Source organism: Pocillopora verrucosa, chromosome 13 (genome assembly GCF_036669915.1).
Source record: "Pocillopora verrucosa isolate sample1 chromosome 13, ASM3666991v2, whole genome shotgun sequence".
In the NCBI taxonomy this organism is placed as follows: domain Eukaryota; kingdom Metazoa; phylum Cnidaria; class Anthozoa; order Scleractinia; family Pocilloporidae; genus Pocillopora; species Pocillopora verrucosa.
The window spans coordinates 1623075-1642743 of record NC_089324.1 but is presented as its reverse complement, the minus strand read 5'-3'; the positions used below and the strand labels follow the sequence as shown (position 1 = coordinate 1642743).

The 19669-nt window shown below is 39.8% G+C and overlaps 3 protein-coding genes across 3 annotated transcripts; all 3 read left to right on the top strand.

Annotated features, from left to right (window-relative positions):
* Positions 1–4946: 4946 nt before the first annotated feature.
* LOC136277891 (tetratricopeptide repeat protein 28-like) lies at positions 4947–10965 on the top strand. Its single transcript, XM_066160699.1, has 3 exons — positions 4947–5034; positions 6133–8636; positions 9216–10965. The coding sequence occupies exons 2-3, from the start codon at positions 6146–6148 to the stop codon at positions 10769–10771; spliced, it is 4047 nt and encodes a 1348-aa protein (XP_066016796.1). The 5' UTR covers positions 4947–5034; positions 6133–6145; the 3' UTR covers positions 10772–10965.
* A 3230-nt stretch (positions 10966–14195) lies between these two features.
* On the top strand, positions 14196–15200 carry LOC136277813 (uncharacterized). The gene has a single exon (XM_066160522.1). The coding sequence runs from the start codon at positions 14196–14198 to the stop codon at positions 15198–15200; it is 1005 nt and encodes a 334-aa protein (XP_066016619.1).
* Positions 15201–15452: 252 nt separating this feature from the next.
* Positions 15453–19616, top strand: LOC136277812 (uncharacterized). Its single transcript, XM_066160521.1, has one exon. The coding sequence runs from the start codon at positions 15453–15455 to the stop codon at positions 19614–19616; it is 4164 nt and encodes a 1387-aa protein (XP_066016618.1).
* Positions 19617–19669: the final 53 nt, after the last annotated feature.

The following is a 19669-nucleotide window of genomic DNA, read 5'->3' as shown; positions in this document are numbered from 1 at the left end:
AGGTCAAGTGATTGGAACAAAGTTGCTAGGTTTCCGTAGCTTGTTGCTTCTCCATCCCTGTCGCCAATTTCTATTCTGACAGCGAGTGCTTTTCCTGACATTCTCGGTCCTTGTCGAAAGTTTTTCCTACAGATTTTTTCCTGACATCATTTGAAACCTCCTTCAAAGAACGCTTGGGATTTTCCCTTCTGATGGTCAGGTACTCCAAATGACATGTAACAGGCCTTTAACAGCCGAATACAGCAGAACTGGATAACGATTTGGAAATTTTGTCTCTCTAACACTAAACGGACGATGTCGTCGGGCGATATCCCTTAGTTACCGCTTGACGCTACAAAACCGGTAATTAAAAAATTACGCCAAACAAGAGTAATGACGTTTTACCACGAAAGGAAAAAACCTTGCACAAAATAAAACTTTCGCCAGTTATCAAAATGACCTTCAATGCGATATTCCCAAAAATAAAATGGATTGGCTGAGGACGCAATCTTTTACAGCGGATTCAGTCCGTTTTACTTTTAGTTTGATGGTGTGACAAGAGGACGAAAAAAAAACAGTAGACTTACGCGTCGGAAGCTGTTATACAAGTGCGTTTGCCATCATCAAAATGAAACGAACGTTTCTAACTTCAAAAAGCAATTTGCATCCAATGATGACTGTTTTAGAAATCTAAACAACACCAGTATCGTTATGAAAAGCTTTCAAAAAAATGATCATAAGAATAAAAACATTAACAGCAGGGGAAATATCATTTCCCCCTGGAAAAGCAAGCTATGGCTTCTTCCATTGCTGCGTTCTATAAAGGAAAAAAACTTTTATATGTTTATATTTCGATACTTTATACTATTTTTCCAGAAGCATCGACAAATACTGCACTTTTTTCAAGGATTTGCACAATCAAAATGCAAGATCATCAAATAAAGTGCATATCGATTACTGAACGGACAATTATAACAATAATTACTGTCTTATTTAATTGTTAGAAACGCGCACTCGTTGCAAGGAAATGCGATTTCCATTACTAAGATACTTGGCTGGGGCAGTTTCGAATTAGCCCGTAAGCAGTATGATGCAACACAAGTTCCCTTGAGAAGCCCAAGTAAATCGGTTTTGTTAAGAAGCATTGCATCTTCTTAACATAATTAAGTGAATTGAATTTACTGTAATAGTAATATGACATCAGCAGGTCAAATGAAACTTGTTGCTGTTCTGTTAGCTGGTTTCTAAATTTTCCAGTTGGTTTTCTGATTTGCGTGATTCGCGTGACAGTGTAACGAACACCCCGCTTGGAGCATCAGTTTCTAAAACTGCTTCAAACCTCGTCCTGTTATGAGTGATTTGATAAATGACTTGGCGGAAGAGAATTCTGATATTTGCGATAAAAATTGAAAGAAATTCATAAACGGCAAAGTCGGTTTAACGTTTTTAACCCCACATAGACCTACCAAACACTGACTAAATTCGACGACTTAACTGGTATTTTAACCGACACTGGACATGATGATTACTTTCAAGCTACCTTCTTTGAAGATTAAATTCCGACATCCTATGAGTTAGCCAAAGGGCCATCTACTAACGCACCAACCTCGAGCAGAATTCCAACCGTTACGTGAAAAATATGTGTTATATTTGTTATCCTACTTATGAAGCGCCATCTAATGTACGTAAATATATTTCGATTTTATTTCGAACTTTTTTACCGATGACGGATGTAAGTATGCAAAAATGAAACAATTCACTTTGGTTACATGTAACATCCGGTCTCGGTATACATAGTTTTGAAAGAGTCGTTGGATTTTTAACCCAAAATTACAATCAAGACTTCTGACAGTGCTGAATTGGAGCTTCTGTCTTGAAACGGCAAGCTTTTGTGCTTGATGACTATCTCTTCACGAGCTGTTCATTTTCCAATAAGTCCTATTTGCGTCATCGAAGACAAAGTTGGTAAGTAAGAGGAACGGCTGAGTTGATAAGTGTTGTACCCTAAAAAGACAACACATTGCTCTCTCTGTTTACCTCTTAAGGGTGTTAATCTAAATAAGACGGAAATATTGTAAAAATCACGTGATGTCATGATCGAGAGGATCTCGCTTGGCTTCATGTAAGTGATGATCAACAAATGATACCTCTTTTAGGGAGGGGAGGGAAAGGTGAATAATGAACCTGAACTACTACAAGAAGAGGAATTTCCCTAAGAGTGTACAACATCGCTCGTCTATTTGAGTTTATACATTCTCTTTATTCGGGCAAGCGATTTAAACTTGAAAAGTAGTGCCGAATTATGAAAAAGTTGAATATCTATTTCTCATGATATTCTCGGGCCTTGTCATGATATCGGACCAAGTGAATGGAACAAAGTTCCTAGGTTTCCATAGCTTGTTGCTTCTCCATCCCTGTCGCCAATTTCTATTCTGATAGCGAGTGTTTTATCCTGATATTCTCGGGCTTTGTCATAGTGACCAACTGATCGGAACAAAGTTCTTAGGTTTCCGTAGCTTGTGGCTTTTCAAGAATTTGGAAATAATTATGAAATTCTTGAAAACCTTTTTTCCGAATAGATCAAGTTTTTTCCACAGATTCTTTTCCTGAATCTTATCGAAAACTTTCCAGTATGAGTGGATAATTAAGGGGGGGAGGGGTAAATTTTTTTAATGGGGAAGAGGGCGGAGAGGAGTTTTATATGATAATGTAACAATGATTTAGGAGCAAACCATGGTGTTTCTTTATCATTACTGCTGGGGGAGCTGCTTACAAACAACCGAAGATCCTTTGGTTACGGCCCTCCTCAATAGTCTGAGAAGGTAAAGCTGTTGTTACCAATTTTTGACAACTTGAAGGAAAAATGAGAACTGTGATCAAAGTTATTTAACAAAAAAAAAAAAAAAGAAACTTTTAAACTCTCAGATAATATTTTGAGGAATTGGGGCTTTTTTAATCAAAATGACTCGTGATGTGCAGGCCGTTCACAGCGAATACAGCAGAACTGGAAACGATTTGAAAATTAAATTTTTGTCTAACACTAAACGGATGATTGCGCCGGGCGATATCCTTAGTTTTCGCTTGACGCTATAAAATCCCAAATTAAAAATATTACGCCACACAAGAGTAATGACGTTTTAACCCCGAAAGGAAAAAAACGCATGAAAATGAAACTTTTCGCCAGCCATAAACATGACCTCCAATGCTTTTCCTAAATATTTAAATGGCTGGCTCAGGAAGATATCATGAATGTATAAAAATCTTGGTATCGAGTGATTGTTTCTCTCCTGAGTCGTCAAATAAGTCTTTGCAAGAACGCAACGCGTAACGTATCATTTTTATGTCGAAAAGAAACAATATTCATTTACTTTACGGTCATTACATTTGTAGTCTATGAAAAGGAACAAAACTGGCCTCCTCAAACTACACCCCATCAAATTTTTTCCGAAATTTGGGCGATCGCCTATTCAGTGGGAAATAACTGACTTCGAAAGAAAGACATAGCCGCATTGGTATAAATTTCGTCGATGGTTCTTGGCTTTAAGCCGACTCTGTCCGTTTACTTTCAGTTTGATGGCGTGACAAGAGACAAAAAAAATAATTTTTATAAATTCTTGACTTTATACCATGGTGGTCTTCTACTTTTTTCCAGTAAAAAGTTGACTTCCTTCGGAAGATCTTATACAAGTCCCTTTACCCTCATCAAAATGAATAACGAACGTTTCTAACTTCAAAAGGCAATTTGCATCAATGCTGACTGTTGTAGAAATCCAAACAACACTAGCATCGTTTCGAAAGCTTCAAAAAAATGATCATAAGAATAACAACATTAACAGCATACAGAAATCTCACTGTTTCCCCCCTCTTTGAAAAGAAGCTATGGCTTCTTCCATTGAGTGAGATATATAAAGGAAAACAGATCATTGTTTATATTTCGATACCTTACATCACTTTTCCAAAAACGTCGACAAATAATGCACTTTTTCAAGGATTTTCACAATCAAAATGCAAGATTATCAAATAAAGTTCGTATCGATTATGTACGGGCAATTATAACAACCACTCCATAGAATCAGGACTTTACAGAAAGGTAGCTTATATAGAACATTTTCTGAACACATGCAAAACCTGTGAGTCATAATATATATTTAGGAAGCAGATCAAAGAAAACCTACTCTCTGATTTAATATCTAGAAACGCGAGCTTGTTGCAAGGAAATGCGATTATTATTAAAGCCTATTAAGATATGGGCTGGGCAGTTTCGAATTAGCAGTAAGCAGTATGATGTGACACGAGCTCTCTTGAGAGCCGAGTAAATCGGTTTTGTTAAAAGCATTGTTCCTTGTTTCCTACAGCAGAACTGGAAACGATTTGAAAATTAAATTTGTCACTCAACGGAAGATTGCGCCGGGCGATCTCCTTAGTTTTTATATATTAAATATTAAAATGGCTGGCTCAGGAAGATATCATGAATGTATATAAATGTTGGTATCGAGTGATTGTTTGTCTCCTGAGTCGTCAAATAATTACTCGCCAGACGCAACGGGTAACTTACCATTTTCATGGCGTCGAAACTTCCTTCAAAGAACCAGTGTTTTTTTTGTTCTGATGTCAGGTACTTCTGATTACTCGGAATTTACCGGAAGTTTCACTTTCCAATAGTAATGGATAATTGGGGTGGGTATAAGACCCTTGGGGTGGGTTTAAGTTACCCGTTGCCAGAACGCAACGGGTAACATGTCATTTTTATGGCGACAAGAAACAATGTTTATTTACTTTACGCTCATTACATTTGCAGTCTATGAATGGGAACAAAATTTTTGTACGAAATTTGGGCGAGCGCTTATTCAGTGGAAAAATATTGACTCCGAAAGAGACTTTGCCAGATTGGCATAAGACACACAAAAAAAATAATTTTTATAAATTCCCAACTTTTCACCATGGATTTTTTACTTCTATTTTCTAGGAAAAAGTTGACCTCCCTCGGAAGATCTTATACAAGTCCCTCTGCCTTCATCAAAATGAATAAGGAACGTTTCTAATTAACTGCTGAAGGTAAGTTGCATCAATGCTGACTGTGTTAGAAATCCAAACAACACTAGTATCGTTATGAAAGCTACAAAAGAAAATTATCATAGGAATAACAACATTACCAGCATATATAGATCACACTGCTCCCCCTCCCTCCCCTCCCTTTGAAAAGAAGCTATGCTTCTTCCATTGAATGAGATATACAAAGGAAAAGAGATCATTTGTTTATATTTCGATATCCTATAATACTTATTCAAAAGCATCGACAAATACTGCACTTTTTTCAAGGTTTTACACAATCAAATTACAAGATCATCAAATAAAGTGTACATCGATTATGTACTGACAATTATAATTATAACAAACACGCCATAGAGTACAGGACCTTCACACAAAGGTAGCTTATATGGAACATGCAAAACCCTTGGGTCAAAATGTATATTTAGGAACCAGATCAAAGAAAACCTACTCTCTAATTTAATTTCTAGAAACGCGAACTTGTTGCAAGGAAATGCGATTATTATTAAGATATTGGCTGGGCAGTTTCGAATTAGCAGTAAGCAGTCTGATGCAACACGAGCTCCCTCGAGAGCCCGGTAAATCGGTTTTGCTAAATGCATTGCTCCTTCTTACATAATTGAATTGAATTACTGTGAACTAAATATGAATCAGCAAGTCAAATGAAACTTGTTGTGTTCTGTTAGCCGGTTTAATTTTCCAGTTGGTCTCTGATCTGCGTGATTCGCGTGACAGTGTAATGAACACTCCAGTAGAATAGACGGCAAAGGTGTGTTCCTCTTTGATGGACAATGTAAAATATCGATCTACGATACAAGGGGCTAGAGTCCATAGAAAATATGTATTAAACTTGTTAAATGAACAACAACATTTGGCTAAAAAAAAATAACATAAAAGTATGCGAAAAATGTCCACCTCAGTTTTCCAATGTCAAGGTAAGAGTTCTTTGACGTGATTTCCTAACTTAACTGTGAAATCACGTGCGCCGCGCGTGAATACAAAAAGAATACAAGGCGGGGAGGGGAAGATAAAGATTGAAATTTAAATATAAACAGTCCGTGTAAAAGTTTTCACTAATTTCTCCTTTTTTTTCAAACTGAGAAGAAACAGGGTCAAGATGGACAGCATAAAAGAAGCTATATCAGCTATCTTCATAGGTACAGTGGTCGCCGTGTTCCTTCACAAAACTGGTCGCGTGTTGCAAGCCATCGAGGTATACAAGGAATGTTTGATTATATTACACAGTCAGGCGCAGGCTATCGATAGTTCATTGGCAAACTCAATATTCCATGTCATCTACTTGGCAATAATCTGTGCTTACGATTATATAAAGGATTACACAAGTACAGAAAAATACCTGAGGGAACTCCTCCTATACCTGGATTCTTATGACACAGCTGAAAAAGGAAGGCTACATTTAAAACTGGCCGAAATACTTCAGGTACAAGGCAAATTAATGGAGGCCTGGAAATTTTACGAATCAGCAATCAACATCATGAAAACGATGGAAAATATACATGGCCAGGCACTGTGTGACGCAAAGCTCGGACAAATGTTCCAATTGCATAGTCAATATGACAAGGCCCGAGAATATCAAGAGAAAGCACTCGCTATCAGAATAGAAATTGGTGACAGAAAAGGAGAAGCAAAAAGCTACGGAAACCTAGGAACTTGCTTCCAATCACTCGGTCAATATGACAAGGCCCGAGAATATCAAGAGAAAGCACTCGCTATCAAAATAGAAATTGGTGACAGAGATGGAGAAGCAACAAGCTACGGACACCTAGGAACTTTGTTCCAGTCACTCGGTCAATATGACAAGGCCCGAGAATATCAAGAGAAAGCACTCGCTATCAGAATAGAAATTGGTGACAGGGATGGAGAAGCAACAAGCTACGGAAACCTTGGAACTTGCTTCCAATCACTCGGTCAATATGACAAGGCCCGAGAATATCAAGAGAAAGCACTCGCTATCACAATAGAAATTGGTGACAGGGATGGAGAAGCATCAAGCTACGGAAACCTAGGAACTTTGTTCCAATCGCTCGGTCAATATGACAAGGCCCGAGAATATCAAGAGAAAGCACTCGCTATCAAAATAGAAATTGGTGACAGTAAAGGAGAAGCAACAAGCTACGGAAACCTAGGAACTTTGTTCCAGTCACTCGGTCAATATGACAAGGCCCGAGAATATCAAGAAAAAGCACTCGCTATCAGAATAGAAATTGGTGAGAAGGATGGAGAAGCAACAAGCTACGGAAACCTAGGAACTTTGTTCCAATCACTCGGTCAATATGACAAGGCCCGAGAATATCAAGAAAAAGCACTCGCTATCAGAATAGAAATTGGTGACAGGGATGGAGAAGCATCAAGCTACGGAAACCTAGGAACTTTGTTCCGATCACTCGGTCAATATGACAAGGCCCGAGAATATCAAGAGAAAGCACTCGCTATCAGAATAGAAATTGGTCGCAGGGATGGAGAAGCAACAAGCTACGGAAACCTAGGAACTTTGTTCCAATCACTCGGTCAATATGACAAGGCCCGAGAATATCAAGAGAAAGCACTCGCTATCAAAATAGAAATTGGTGACAGTAAAGGAGAAGCAACAAGCTACGGAAACCTAGGAACTTTGTTCCAATCACTCGGTCAATATGACAAGGCCCGAGAATATCAAGAGAAAGCACTCGCTATCAGAATAGAAATTGGTGACAGTAAAGGAGAAGCAACAAGCTACGGAAACCTTGGAACTTTGTTCCAGTCACTCGGTCAATATGACAAGGCCCGAGAATATCAAGAAAAAGCACTCGCTATCAGAATAGAAATTGGTGAGAGGGAAGGAGAAGCAACAAGCTACGGAAACCTAGGAACTTTGTTCCAATCACTCGGTCAATATGACAAGGCCCGAGAATATCAAGAGAAAGCACTCGCTATCAAAATAGAAATTGGTGACAGGGATGGAGAAGCATCAAGCTACGGAAACCTAGGAACTTTGTTCCAGTCACTCGGTCAATATGACAAGGCCCGAGAATATCAAGAAAAAGCACTCGCTATCAGAATAGAAATTGGTGAGAGGGAAGGAGAAGCAACAAGCTACGGAAACCTAGGAACTTTGTTCCAATCACTCGGTCAATATGACAAGGCCCGAGAATATCAAGAGAAAGCACTCGCTATCAGAATAGAAATTGGTGAGAGGGATGGAGAAGCAACAAGCTACGGAAACCTAGGAACTTTGTTCCAGTCACTCGGTCAATATGACAAGGCCCGAGAATATCAAGAGAAAGCACTCGCTATCAAAATAGAAATTGGTGACAGGGATGGAGAAGCAACAAGCTACGGAAACCTTGGAACTTGCTTCCAATCACTCGGTCAATATGACAAGGCCCGAGAATATCAAAAGAAAGCACTCGCTATCAAAATAGAAATTGGTGACAGGGATGGAGAAGCATCAAGCTACGGAAACCTAGGAACTTTGTTCCGATCACTCGGTCAATATGACAAGGCCCGAGAATATCAAGAAAAAGCACTCGCTATCAGAATAGAAATTGGTGAGAGGGATGGAGAAGCAACAAGCTACGGAAACCTAGGAACTTTGTTCCAGTCACTCGGTCAATATGACAAGGCCCGAGAATATCAAGAAAAAGCACTCGCTATCAGAATAGAAATTGGTGAGAGGGATGGAGAAGCAACAAGCTACGGAAACCTAGGAACTTTGTTCCAATCACTCGGTCAATATGACAAGGCCCGAGAATATCAAGAGAAAGCACTCGCTATCAGAATAGAAATTGGTGACAGGGATGGAGAAGCATCAAGCTACGGAAACCTAGGAACTTTGTTCCAATCACTCGGTCAATATGACAAGGCCCGAGAATATCAAGAGAAAGCACTCGCTATCAGAATAGAAATTGGTGATAGGGATGGAGAAGCAACAAGCTATAGAAACCTTACATCAACGTTTCTCTCACTCGGCTGGTATGCAAAGGCTGACGACTATCTAAAGAAGGCAATGAAAGTTAGAAAGGGTATCGATGATAGAATTGGAGAAGGAGTAGACTACATACACCTTGGTTCAATTTCTCTTAAGTGTGGTGAATATGACAAGGTTCAAGAATATTGCGAGAAAGCCCTTGCAATTTTTATGGACATCGGTGATAGAGAAAAAATAGTAGCCAGCCACCAAATGTTAGGATTGTATTACCAATCTCTTGGTAAAAATGACATAGCCGAAGAATACGTTAGGCAAGCTCTCCTATTAAGTAGGGATATTGGACACATTTTGAACGAGTTTTACTGCCTTTGTCATCTATCGGTGTTAATGATGTCAAAAGGTCATCTTGAGGAAGCTTCTTTGTATCTTTTTCAAGTCATTCAAAAGTTCGAAACTTTGAGAGGTTTTCTTAAAGAAAACGATGAGTTGAAAATATCTCTTTTAGAAGAGTACGGTACCTTTCCCTACGAGTTGTTAAGTAGGTTGCTTTCTTCCACTAGAAAGCCTGAAGACGCCCTTTACGTCGAAGAGCTGAGAAGGGCAAGAGGCCTGGCCGACTTGATGACAGCTCGGTACTCTGTCCAAGAGCAGATCTCAAGCGATCCACAGTCTTGGTGTGGCATTCAAAGGATCTTCACAAAAGAAGCAGACTGTGCATGCTTGTACATTTCGGTTGGTGGAGATGAGGTACGGTTTTGGATAATAAAAGCAACGGGAGCTATTCTTTTTTCAGAAAAGAAAGTGAACCTGGACCCCAACAAGGTGACCGGAATAGTCCCTAAGTTAGAGGAGTTTTTTAAAGAACTGATGTCACTTCGCCGCAACAACCGATCAGGGCTGCATTACTGTGATACCGAAGATTTCAAAACCAGTCTTCACTTGTGTTACAACATAATCATTGCTCCCGTGGCCAGTTTACTGAAGCAGCCCGAGATCATAATTTTCCCTGATTCCTGTGTGTACCAAGTGCCATTTGCAGCCTTGGCTGATGAAGGAGGCAAGTATTTATCAGACACATGCAGGATTCGGTTGGTTCCCTCTCTCACGACTCTAAAGCTTGTTCAAGACAGTCCTCCAGACTATCACAGTCAGACCGGGGCACTGGTAGTGGGTGACCCTGTGGTTGGAAAGGTGATTTACAAGGGAAGGTGCAGAAATATGATACCATTGCCGTGTGCAAGAAAGGAAGCAGAGATGATTGGAACACTTCTTGGCGTAAGGCCTTTGATAGGAGAGTCCGCTACAAAGCATTCTGTACTCCAAGCGATAAATTCAGTGAGCCTGATACACATTGCTGCGCATGGATATCCTGAAAGAGGGGAGATTGCTCTTTCTCCTAAGCACCATACCCTACTCCCACCTTTTCCTCGAGAAGAAGAGTATCTTTTGACGATGGCAGATATTTCAAAAACTCAGTTGCGAGCTAAACTAGTGGTGCTTAGTTGTTGTCACAGTGCTCGTGGACAGATTGGAACCGAGGGAGTTATTGGAATTGCCCGAGCGTTCTTGGGATCCGGAGCTCGTTCAGTGTTAGCGGCACGATGGAGGCTGGATGACATAGCCACAGAGCAGTTCATGACTTGTTTCTACAAACATTTGTTCCGCGGTGAAAGCGCCAGTGAGTCTCTCCACAAGGCCAGGAAGTGGATGAGAAATAACGGCTTTGACAGAGTTTCTCAATGGGCGCCATTTATGATCATGGGCGACAACGTGACATTTGATTTTGGAAATTGGCCGGTGCCTAACGCACCTTAAGAGCCATGACTTTGATAAAACCTCTGTAGCAGAATGAACTAGATTTAGTAAAGCTCACAACTATTTAATAACAAGCCTGTAAAAAGAGGACGCCATCTGCGAAGGACAACTCGGATCGATACACAGAGGAAAGCAGTTCTGTAAAATGCTTATCAGACATCTAAGTTTATTAATTTGAAAAAAGACAGCGTGTAGAGTATTTCTTTATAAGAGTTCCGAAGTTAAAAAACTCCAATTTATTTTTTTAAGTCATAAGTTCAGTGAACATCCAAGCAAAGTCTGACAATTTTTAGGTTTCAAACGCCGTTGGTTTCGAAGGTGATTAGTTAGTCAGTTCAAGAGACTTTTAAACAACTGTGTGACCTTGGAAAAGAATTTTTTTTCTGAGCTTAAATTTCTTGAAATTTCTTGCAAGGCTTTTGACAAAAACATTGTGGTTTAACATGCCAAAATAAACACATTTAAAGAGAAGAAAAAAGGAGATACTCTTAATCGTATAGTAATGCAAACCTTTGTATTTTCAGATACCCCAGTAATTTTATCAATTTAATCCTTTAACCCCAAAGAATGACTAGCATCTAATTTCTCCTTACAGTGTCACTCCTGAATCAAACATTAAGGTCACGAGAATAATGGAAATGATCAACAAGTACAGGAGCTCTTGATTATCAAGCAAAATCTCCTTGTCAGCAACTAAGGAAATGTAGAGAAATCATTGTGGAGAATATGCACATTGATATTAGTGTGTAAAGGGTTAATTGATACCCCTATGTGTAGATAACATTGTATCCTCACACAGACTCTTGTATGCTTATAGATACTTTTTACTCATATACTCATTATCCTTCACTTTCGCTCTGCCGCTACTGTGACGATAAGTTTTTCCTCGCCCCAAAACTGGAGGACTGAATCTTCGCGGACGGCACAATAACAACGGGGGGAAATAACTCTGTAGAGACGACTTAGCAGCGAGAACGGAAACTCGTCACGATTTCCTGGTACACGGAGACCTACTTCGAGCGAGCTTATACGGACGTCAAGGATAAAACAATCTTTGGTTCCACAGTACTTTTATTCTAGGTCAGGCCAACAAGCGACATGACCTCTAGCATACTCTAGTTTGTAATCATCAAAGCTGTACAAGGTACTTGCTTAAGAAGTAACTGGTGCGAAGTGCTATTGTTACAAAAATTGTAATATTTGAATAAGGACACAAAGGAGCGGAAAAAAAGTCTCTTTGAAGTTAAACGAAAACTACTTAAATATTCCATCTGTTTCTACGACGGAAAGAATCTCAAAATTAAAAAGACGGATGCAATAAACTCTGGGCCATTAAAGTAGGAAACCTAGGTGCGATTTTACAGCTCTGATATAGAAAACAATACCTATCTTAATTGCAGTAGCGCAGCTCAGGAAATAAAAAACGGAAAAGCAATTAAAAGTTTCTGCTTATTTATGCAAGATTGGTTTGGAAACCATCGCATGAAACGAAATTAGATTTACGAGTATAAACTCAGCTGCTATCTACCATGAAAAGCAATGTTTCCAGAAAGACCATTAACACTTATATTTACCTAAAAAAAACCATGTAATAAATAACAAAAGTGCCGACAAGCAGGTACATATGATGAAAGCGAGTAACAACAAAAATCTATTCTAAAAGCTACTGTGGTTTTTTTATGCATTTTTTGATTTATTAAAATGAAAGGACTTGAAATGGTTAAATGTGAAAGTTTACGAATGAATATGTACCGAATAACACATACGGGAAAAGTCAGTAAATTTTCCCGTAACACTACTATTTCGCTCCGTTTTATCAAATGCATGAACACCTGGAAAAGGTTACTTTATTATCAAAGGGAATTTATGCATGGAAATGCTTTTTATTGACCAAAAAAACTCAACAGATTCTTCGTCTGCTACTTTTGTGCCATATCTGCGAGTTACAAAACAATAAATATACAATGAAAACCGAAAGAATACGAAGTATATTTATATACGTTTAAACGAGTTGTCATCATAATTTCTCCCACTATCAGCTCAAAACAGTATTACAATACAAGATAAACTTGGCGAGATGAAAACGGTCTGACTCATTGTCTGTCAACAAACTGCACTCTAACAGGTCTGTCAGAAATGGTGACCCCTCTCATGAACGGATCCACATTCTCTGCCTCCAGTGGGTAAGTGATGTCGGCGTAATCGTACATCGAGTCAAAATTATCGAAAAACTTTTTAAATTTCTGTGTCTCGTAGACCTTGCAAAACCAAGAAGGCAAAAAACCGACCTCGACCGCAGAAAATCTCCGACGGCTTTTATGAAGGTCTGTGCTTCTTTGCTGATTTCCTCTAAAAGACAACTAAACCTTTCGTCAAACAACATCTCCGCCACAGACTCAAATCCAGGAATTTTCTTCCTTTTTTCCCCGTAGAAATTTAGAGACGGAAAGTCCAGTCTTTCTGGATAGTTGGAATCCGATCGAACTTTGCAACGTCGGCAGGATCGGATAAACTGATAATTTCGACGCTTGGTAGTTTGTTGCGGAATACTTTCCCATATTTCTTGACATCTTCTGCTTGGATTTCGTAAAATCGCTTTCCAAGAGGCTGACCTTTCGTTCCCACGAAGAACGTCCAAGTTATTCCGAAAACTGGAAGACGGAGCGGACCTGGGTTTCTGAAAAAAGTTTTGTTTTTGGTGCATCCTCGACTGAAATGAACGATAGAGAACACATCGATGTCGACGGCAGAAAACCACGGAGACCATGGTTTTGTTTAAGCATGAACAAAATAGTCCGACCAGATGAGACAACGAGAGGGTGATTTCTTTTCGTTCTAACAGTAAAGGCCATCTTCAACAACTTCAGCTATCAAAACCCCGTAGATCAAAGGAATCATTTGCACAGCTATAGAACCTGGCTTAAACGTTGCGAAGATTAAACGATTTTGATAACTAAAGAATGGTCACGCCCCCCACAACAGGGTAACATAACGAGCCAACTCAAAAATTCGTTACGTAATCCAAGATTCACTTACACAGTCAAGTACTTCGGCAACAACAAAATCAGTAAACCTAAAGTTTTAGCAAACTCGAGCTACACATCTCGTGGGTATAAATCAGTATAACTGAAAGGCACAAGAAAGGGAAATTTTAACTTGGAATCGTCCACCAAATTTTCAAAAATTTGCTTAAACCTGAGAGACGTCTATTCAGAGGGCCCACTTCTTTTGCTTTCTTTGTTTGCTATGGATAAGCAAATAACTCATTCAGTATTGAGGTAGATAATAGTTTTACTAGAAACTGTGGGAGACGTCACAATGCTTGCGATGTACTTCTAAGTTATGAATAAAACAACACAGCTGCCTTGACCATCGCGTGATACTTCGTAGTTACAATAGTTGTAACATTGGTGCCGTGACCAGGATGACAGAGGATATAACCAAAATGATATTGATCCGAGGAGCCTACAAAGGACACTGTACGCAAGACTTTAAAAAAGCAGAAAAACTCATAGCTGCAAAGGATTCAGATCCCGCTGAATTAGAGGCACTTGTGGACAGACTCACACGAAGAGCTGGGGAAATAGCGCACATGGATGCTAAAATTGTTATGGCTTTGGAGACAGAGCCAGAAATACTAAAAGACACAGAATCAGCCCTATTGTTTCAAGACAATATATCGGACTGGCAATTCCGAATCAAACGATTTCTCAAGAGTAAACAAGAAACGCCGGTGAGTCAGTTCCCTAACAGTAGTTTCAAACAAACACCAACGCCTCGAATGCACATTAATCTACCCAAGACAAACATCAAATCCTTTGGAGGAGATCCACTTGAATGGCTCACATTCTGGGATAGCTTTAGTGCAGCTATCGATAAAAACCTTGAACTAAGTGATGTTGAAAAAATGAATTATCTTAATGGAATGCTTAAAGGAGAAGCAGCGCGCGCTATCTCCGGGCTTCCATTGACTGAAGAAAATTATAGAAAAGCAACTGAGCTATTAAAAGAGCGCTTTGGCAAACCCCAAAGTTTAACCAACGCTTACATGGAATCATTATCCAAGATCCGAGCGCCATCAAGTGACATTAAAAATTTAAGGGAATTTCACGATACATGCGAAGCCAATATTCGTGGTTTAGAAACACTTGGCGTAATGACAGAATCATATGGTAGTTTGCTAATTCCCATACTCCTAAAGAAAATACCCGAGGACATACGCTGCTTAATATTCAGAGCGGATCATTTAGCGGACAGCTCCCTGGATAGATTGAGGGTAGCCATAAGACAAGAAATTGAAACACGAGAGAAAAGTCACATATCCTCTCAAGAAGATTCCACATCTGCTGAAATGGACGGAGAAGTATTCGTACCAACCGCTGGCACTCTATTAGCCAATGCTCAGCAAAAACAAAGAATTTTCAACTGAAAACCGAAAGTAACACGCCCATGCACTTACTGCGCGGAAACACACCGCCCAGAGAGATGCGATAAAATCACATCAGTAGAAGAACGCAGATCTATCCTTCAACGCCAACAAAGATGTCTAAACTGTCTTGGACTCAAACACACGAAAAGTCAATGCTACTCAAAAGGTCGTTGTATGAAATGTAAGAGAAAACACCATACTTCAATCTGCGAAGAAAAACAAGAGAATCCAAACCAAAGTTCATCATATCAGATGAAAGAAAACAGCAATTCAAACAGTAGTCAGCCACCTACACATACCACAGCCAAAAACACAACCCACATGGGAGCAACACATTCCCTTCATCCTACCAATCATATCCTGATGCAATCCGCCGTCACAAAGATACGTGGAGCCGGCAAACAATATCGTCAAGCTCGCATCCTGTTCAATACGGGATCACAAAGAACCTTTATTACTCAAGATATGACGCACAAACTTGAACTGAAACCAACGGGAAAAGAACTCCTGGATGTAACTACTTTCGGCTCATTTCAAAGTACCAGGAAAACATATGATATTGTCTCATTCTCGATATCGACAGCAACAGAGAATATCACAATAAAAGCACTAGTAACTCCAATTATTTGCCCACCGCTATCAGTCATGGAAAAACTTAAGATACCTCCTGCATTGAAAGGACTCAAACTTGCAGATTGTCTGCAATCACCAGAAAATCTTGACGTTGATATCATCATTGGAAACGACTATTACGGTCAGCTGATTACTGGAAAAATAATCAAAACTGCAAAAGAAGCCTTGATTGCTAAAGAAAGCAAATTCGGATGGCTCCTGTCCGGACCCGTTCAAAACGAGAGCAACCACGAGAACGACTTAAACACACTGTGCCAAAGGATCGACATAACGCCAGTACAAGAGTCAAAACTCGATAACCTATTAACCAAGTTCTGGGAAATCAGCAAGATACCAGAAGAAAGCGACAAAAACGACGATATCATAACAGACTTTCAGAAAACCATCCGATTTAACGAAGCGACCGGTAGATACAACGTAAGACTCCCATGGAAGCAAAACAAACAAGATCTACCAACAAACTTCATTTTAAGCAAAAGACGGTTAAACAGTCTACTAAACAGCCTCAACAAGAAGGACCCAGGACTTATTGAGAAATACAACGAACAACTCCTTGAACAAGTCAATCTCGGTTTCATAGAGAAAGTGAGGAACCTCAATCTTCACGAAGGCATTTTACATTACATCCCGCACTTTCCTGTTTTTAAAACGGATAGCGCGACAACTAAGATGAGAATAGTTTATGACGCATCTGCCAGAGTGTCATCAGAAGCATTGAGTTTAAATGACTGTCTACATACAGGTCCAAATCTAATGCAGGATCTAACTGGTATCCTATTAAAGTTCAGGACCCACAGAGTTGCCTTCACGGCAGACATAGAAAAAGCTTTCCTTCAAATCGAACTAAACAACCAAGACAGAGACGCTACTAGATTCTTATGGCTAAAAGATACGAACAAATCCGTTAACAGTGCGGACAATTTGGAAGCTTACAGATTTTGCCGCGTTCTATTTGGAGCAGCTCCCTCACCCTTTCTACTAAACGCGACAATGCGACATCACCTTAACGAAAACGATAACTGGATAATGAAAGACTTAACAGAGAACATGTATATGGACAATGTGGTCACAGGAACTAATTGCCACGATAAAGCCTTAGAATATTATTCTTTGTCGCGACATTATCTACAAAAAGCAGGCATGAATTTACGACAGTGGACCTCTAACTCAATCGCTTTAAATCGTAGAGCACAAGATGATAATGCACATGCAGCTCAAACAACAAAAATTCTAGGACTCCCGTGGAACTCAACGAACGATACGCTCTCCCTTTCACTCGGAAACATGATCAAAAAATCGGAAGGAATCACAAAACCTACTAAAAGATCCACGATCAGCTTTGCATCAAAGTTGTTTGATCCCCTGGGATATGTTGAACCCATTACAGTCAAAGCAAAGATCATGATTCAAGATCTATGGAAACAGAACTTAAGCTGGGATGTGGATGTCCCAAGCGATCATGAGAACCAATGGCTAAACTGGATCAGCGATATCAGCAATTTGACGTCGATTGAAATACCCAGACCATACTTCCTCACAGACATTTCTACACGGCAACTTCATATATTTTGCGACAGCAGCCAACTAGCTTACGGAGCAGTGGCTTACCTAAGAGGAAAAACAGGAGCTGAAGTATACACTGCGTTCGTTATGGCTAAACCCAAAGTTGCACCTATTAAAACACAGACCCTTCCACGACTGGAACTGTTAGCAGCACTCTTAGGAGCGCAGTTATCTGAATATCTGACCAAGACACTACAACTTGCAAAAACCAAATGCGAAGTCACATACTGGAGTGATTCCCAAATAGTATTATCGTGGATATCGTCTACTAAACAATTACCACAATTTGTTAGTACACGAGTCCACAAGATAAAAGAAATAACATCCCCGACTACATGGCGATTTTGCCCAACATCGATGAATCCAGCCGACTTGTTAACTCGGGGACTTGATACCAAAATGTTCAACGAGAAGAAACAACTATGGTTTCAAGGGCCTCCATGGCTGAGAAACCCAGAGGACACATGGCCTCCACAACCCGAACCATCATCCATCCACGCAGAGTACGAGAACCCACAATTGGCAGTTACAATTATGGCAGATATTAAAGAAAATCCCAACATACTGAACATCATTGAGTTAACAAAATACAGCACCCTAACACGTGTAGTCAGAATTACTGCCCTTCTTGTCCTCTTTGCAAGAAAGTGGAAAACACCTGAAGCGTATAATGATAACATTCTCACCACAAAAGAAATGCTGGAAGCCAGAAATTTGTTACTTAAAGCAACTCAACAAATAACTTATCAAAAAGAAATATCATACCTAAAGAACGGGGATAAATTCAAAGAACCTGCCATCGTACGACAACTCAACCTTTATCTTGACGATGAGGACCTACTTCGCTGTCGTGGACGGTTACAATACACAGATCTACCCCACGATACAAAGTTTCCCATTCTCATGCCAAAAGACAATTATTTGACTTCACTGATAGTCCAATCTATGCACAAGACGGTTATGCATGGTGGAGTTTGTGAAACATTAACTCAGCTAAGACAAACATATTGGATTCCACAAGGTCGACAGTTGGTTAAAAGAATCCTCTCCAAGTGCACAACATGCAGAAAAATCCAAGGACCACCATTTCGATCTGTACCTACACCACCTCTACCCAAACCGAGAGTTCTACAATCACAGGCCTTTCAATTTACTGGCATCGATTACGCAGGTCCTCTTTATGTTCGCGACCAAGGAAATCGAACTTCATCCAAAGTTTACGTTTGTCTGTTCACTTGTGCCGCAATACGAGCCGTACACCTCGAGTTAGTAGAAGATCAGACAACCCAAGCCTTTCTTAGGGCATTCAGAAGATTTATCAGTCGACGTGGAGTTCCCGAATGTATCATTTCTGACAACGCAAAAACCTTTAAAGCTGGAGCTCAAGAACTCCAAACGATGAAAAATCAGGTCCTCAAGCCAGATGCATCACAACAGTTCCTCGCCAACCATAACATAACATGGAAGTTCATAACAGAACGAGCCCCGTGGTGGGGAGGATTCTACGAAAGACTTGTTGGACTAGTAAAAAGATGTCTCAAAAAAACTATAGGCAAAGCCTGTCTAAACATTATTGAACTTAACACAATACTCATTGAGGTTGAGGCAGTGTTAAACAGCCGTCCCTTGACATACCCTTACGTGGATATTAACGATGCCTCTCCTTTGACCCCATCACATTTCTTATGTGGACACCGTCTTCTGGCATTACCAGACACAAGAGTTAGCGTCCAAGAATCAGATCCAGACTATATTCTGCCTGATGTTTCTACAAAAGAGCTAACAAAGAAAGCAAAATATCATGAGAAAACGATACAGGCTTTCTGGACACGTTGGCAAAAGGAGTATCTGACAAGTCTACGTGAATATAACGCTCATCAAAGGAAAGTGTCAAACAACACCACAGTTTCTGTAGGAGACGTTGTTCTCATACATGATAATATGCCACGTAATCAATGGAAAATAGGTGTCGTTACTGATTTACATAAAGGGAAAGACGGATTAGTCAGATCTGTATCTTTAAGAATAAGTTCTGGTAATACACTGTTAAGACCTATAGAGAAACTTTACCCATTGGAGGTATCCAGCGAGAACAATACACAAAGTATTGAAAAGGAAGACAAAGAAGCTATAACCGATAAACAACGCCCCCCAGTACGACTTGCCGCTCAGAAAGCAATTCACAGAATCCGGGAACAATCAAAGGAATACTTGACCTGAAAGATATTTATTACGAAACTATTCTTAAATATTTCTATTTTGCTAATCATTCC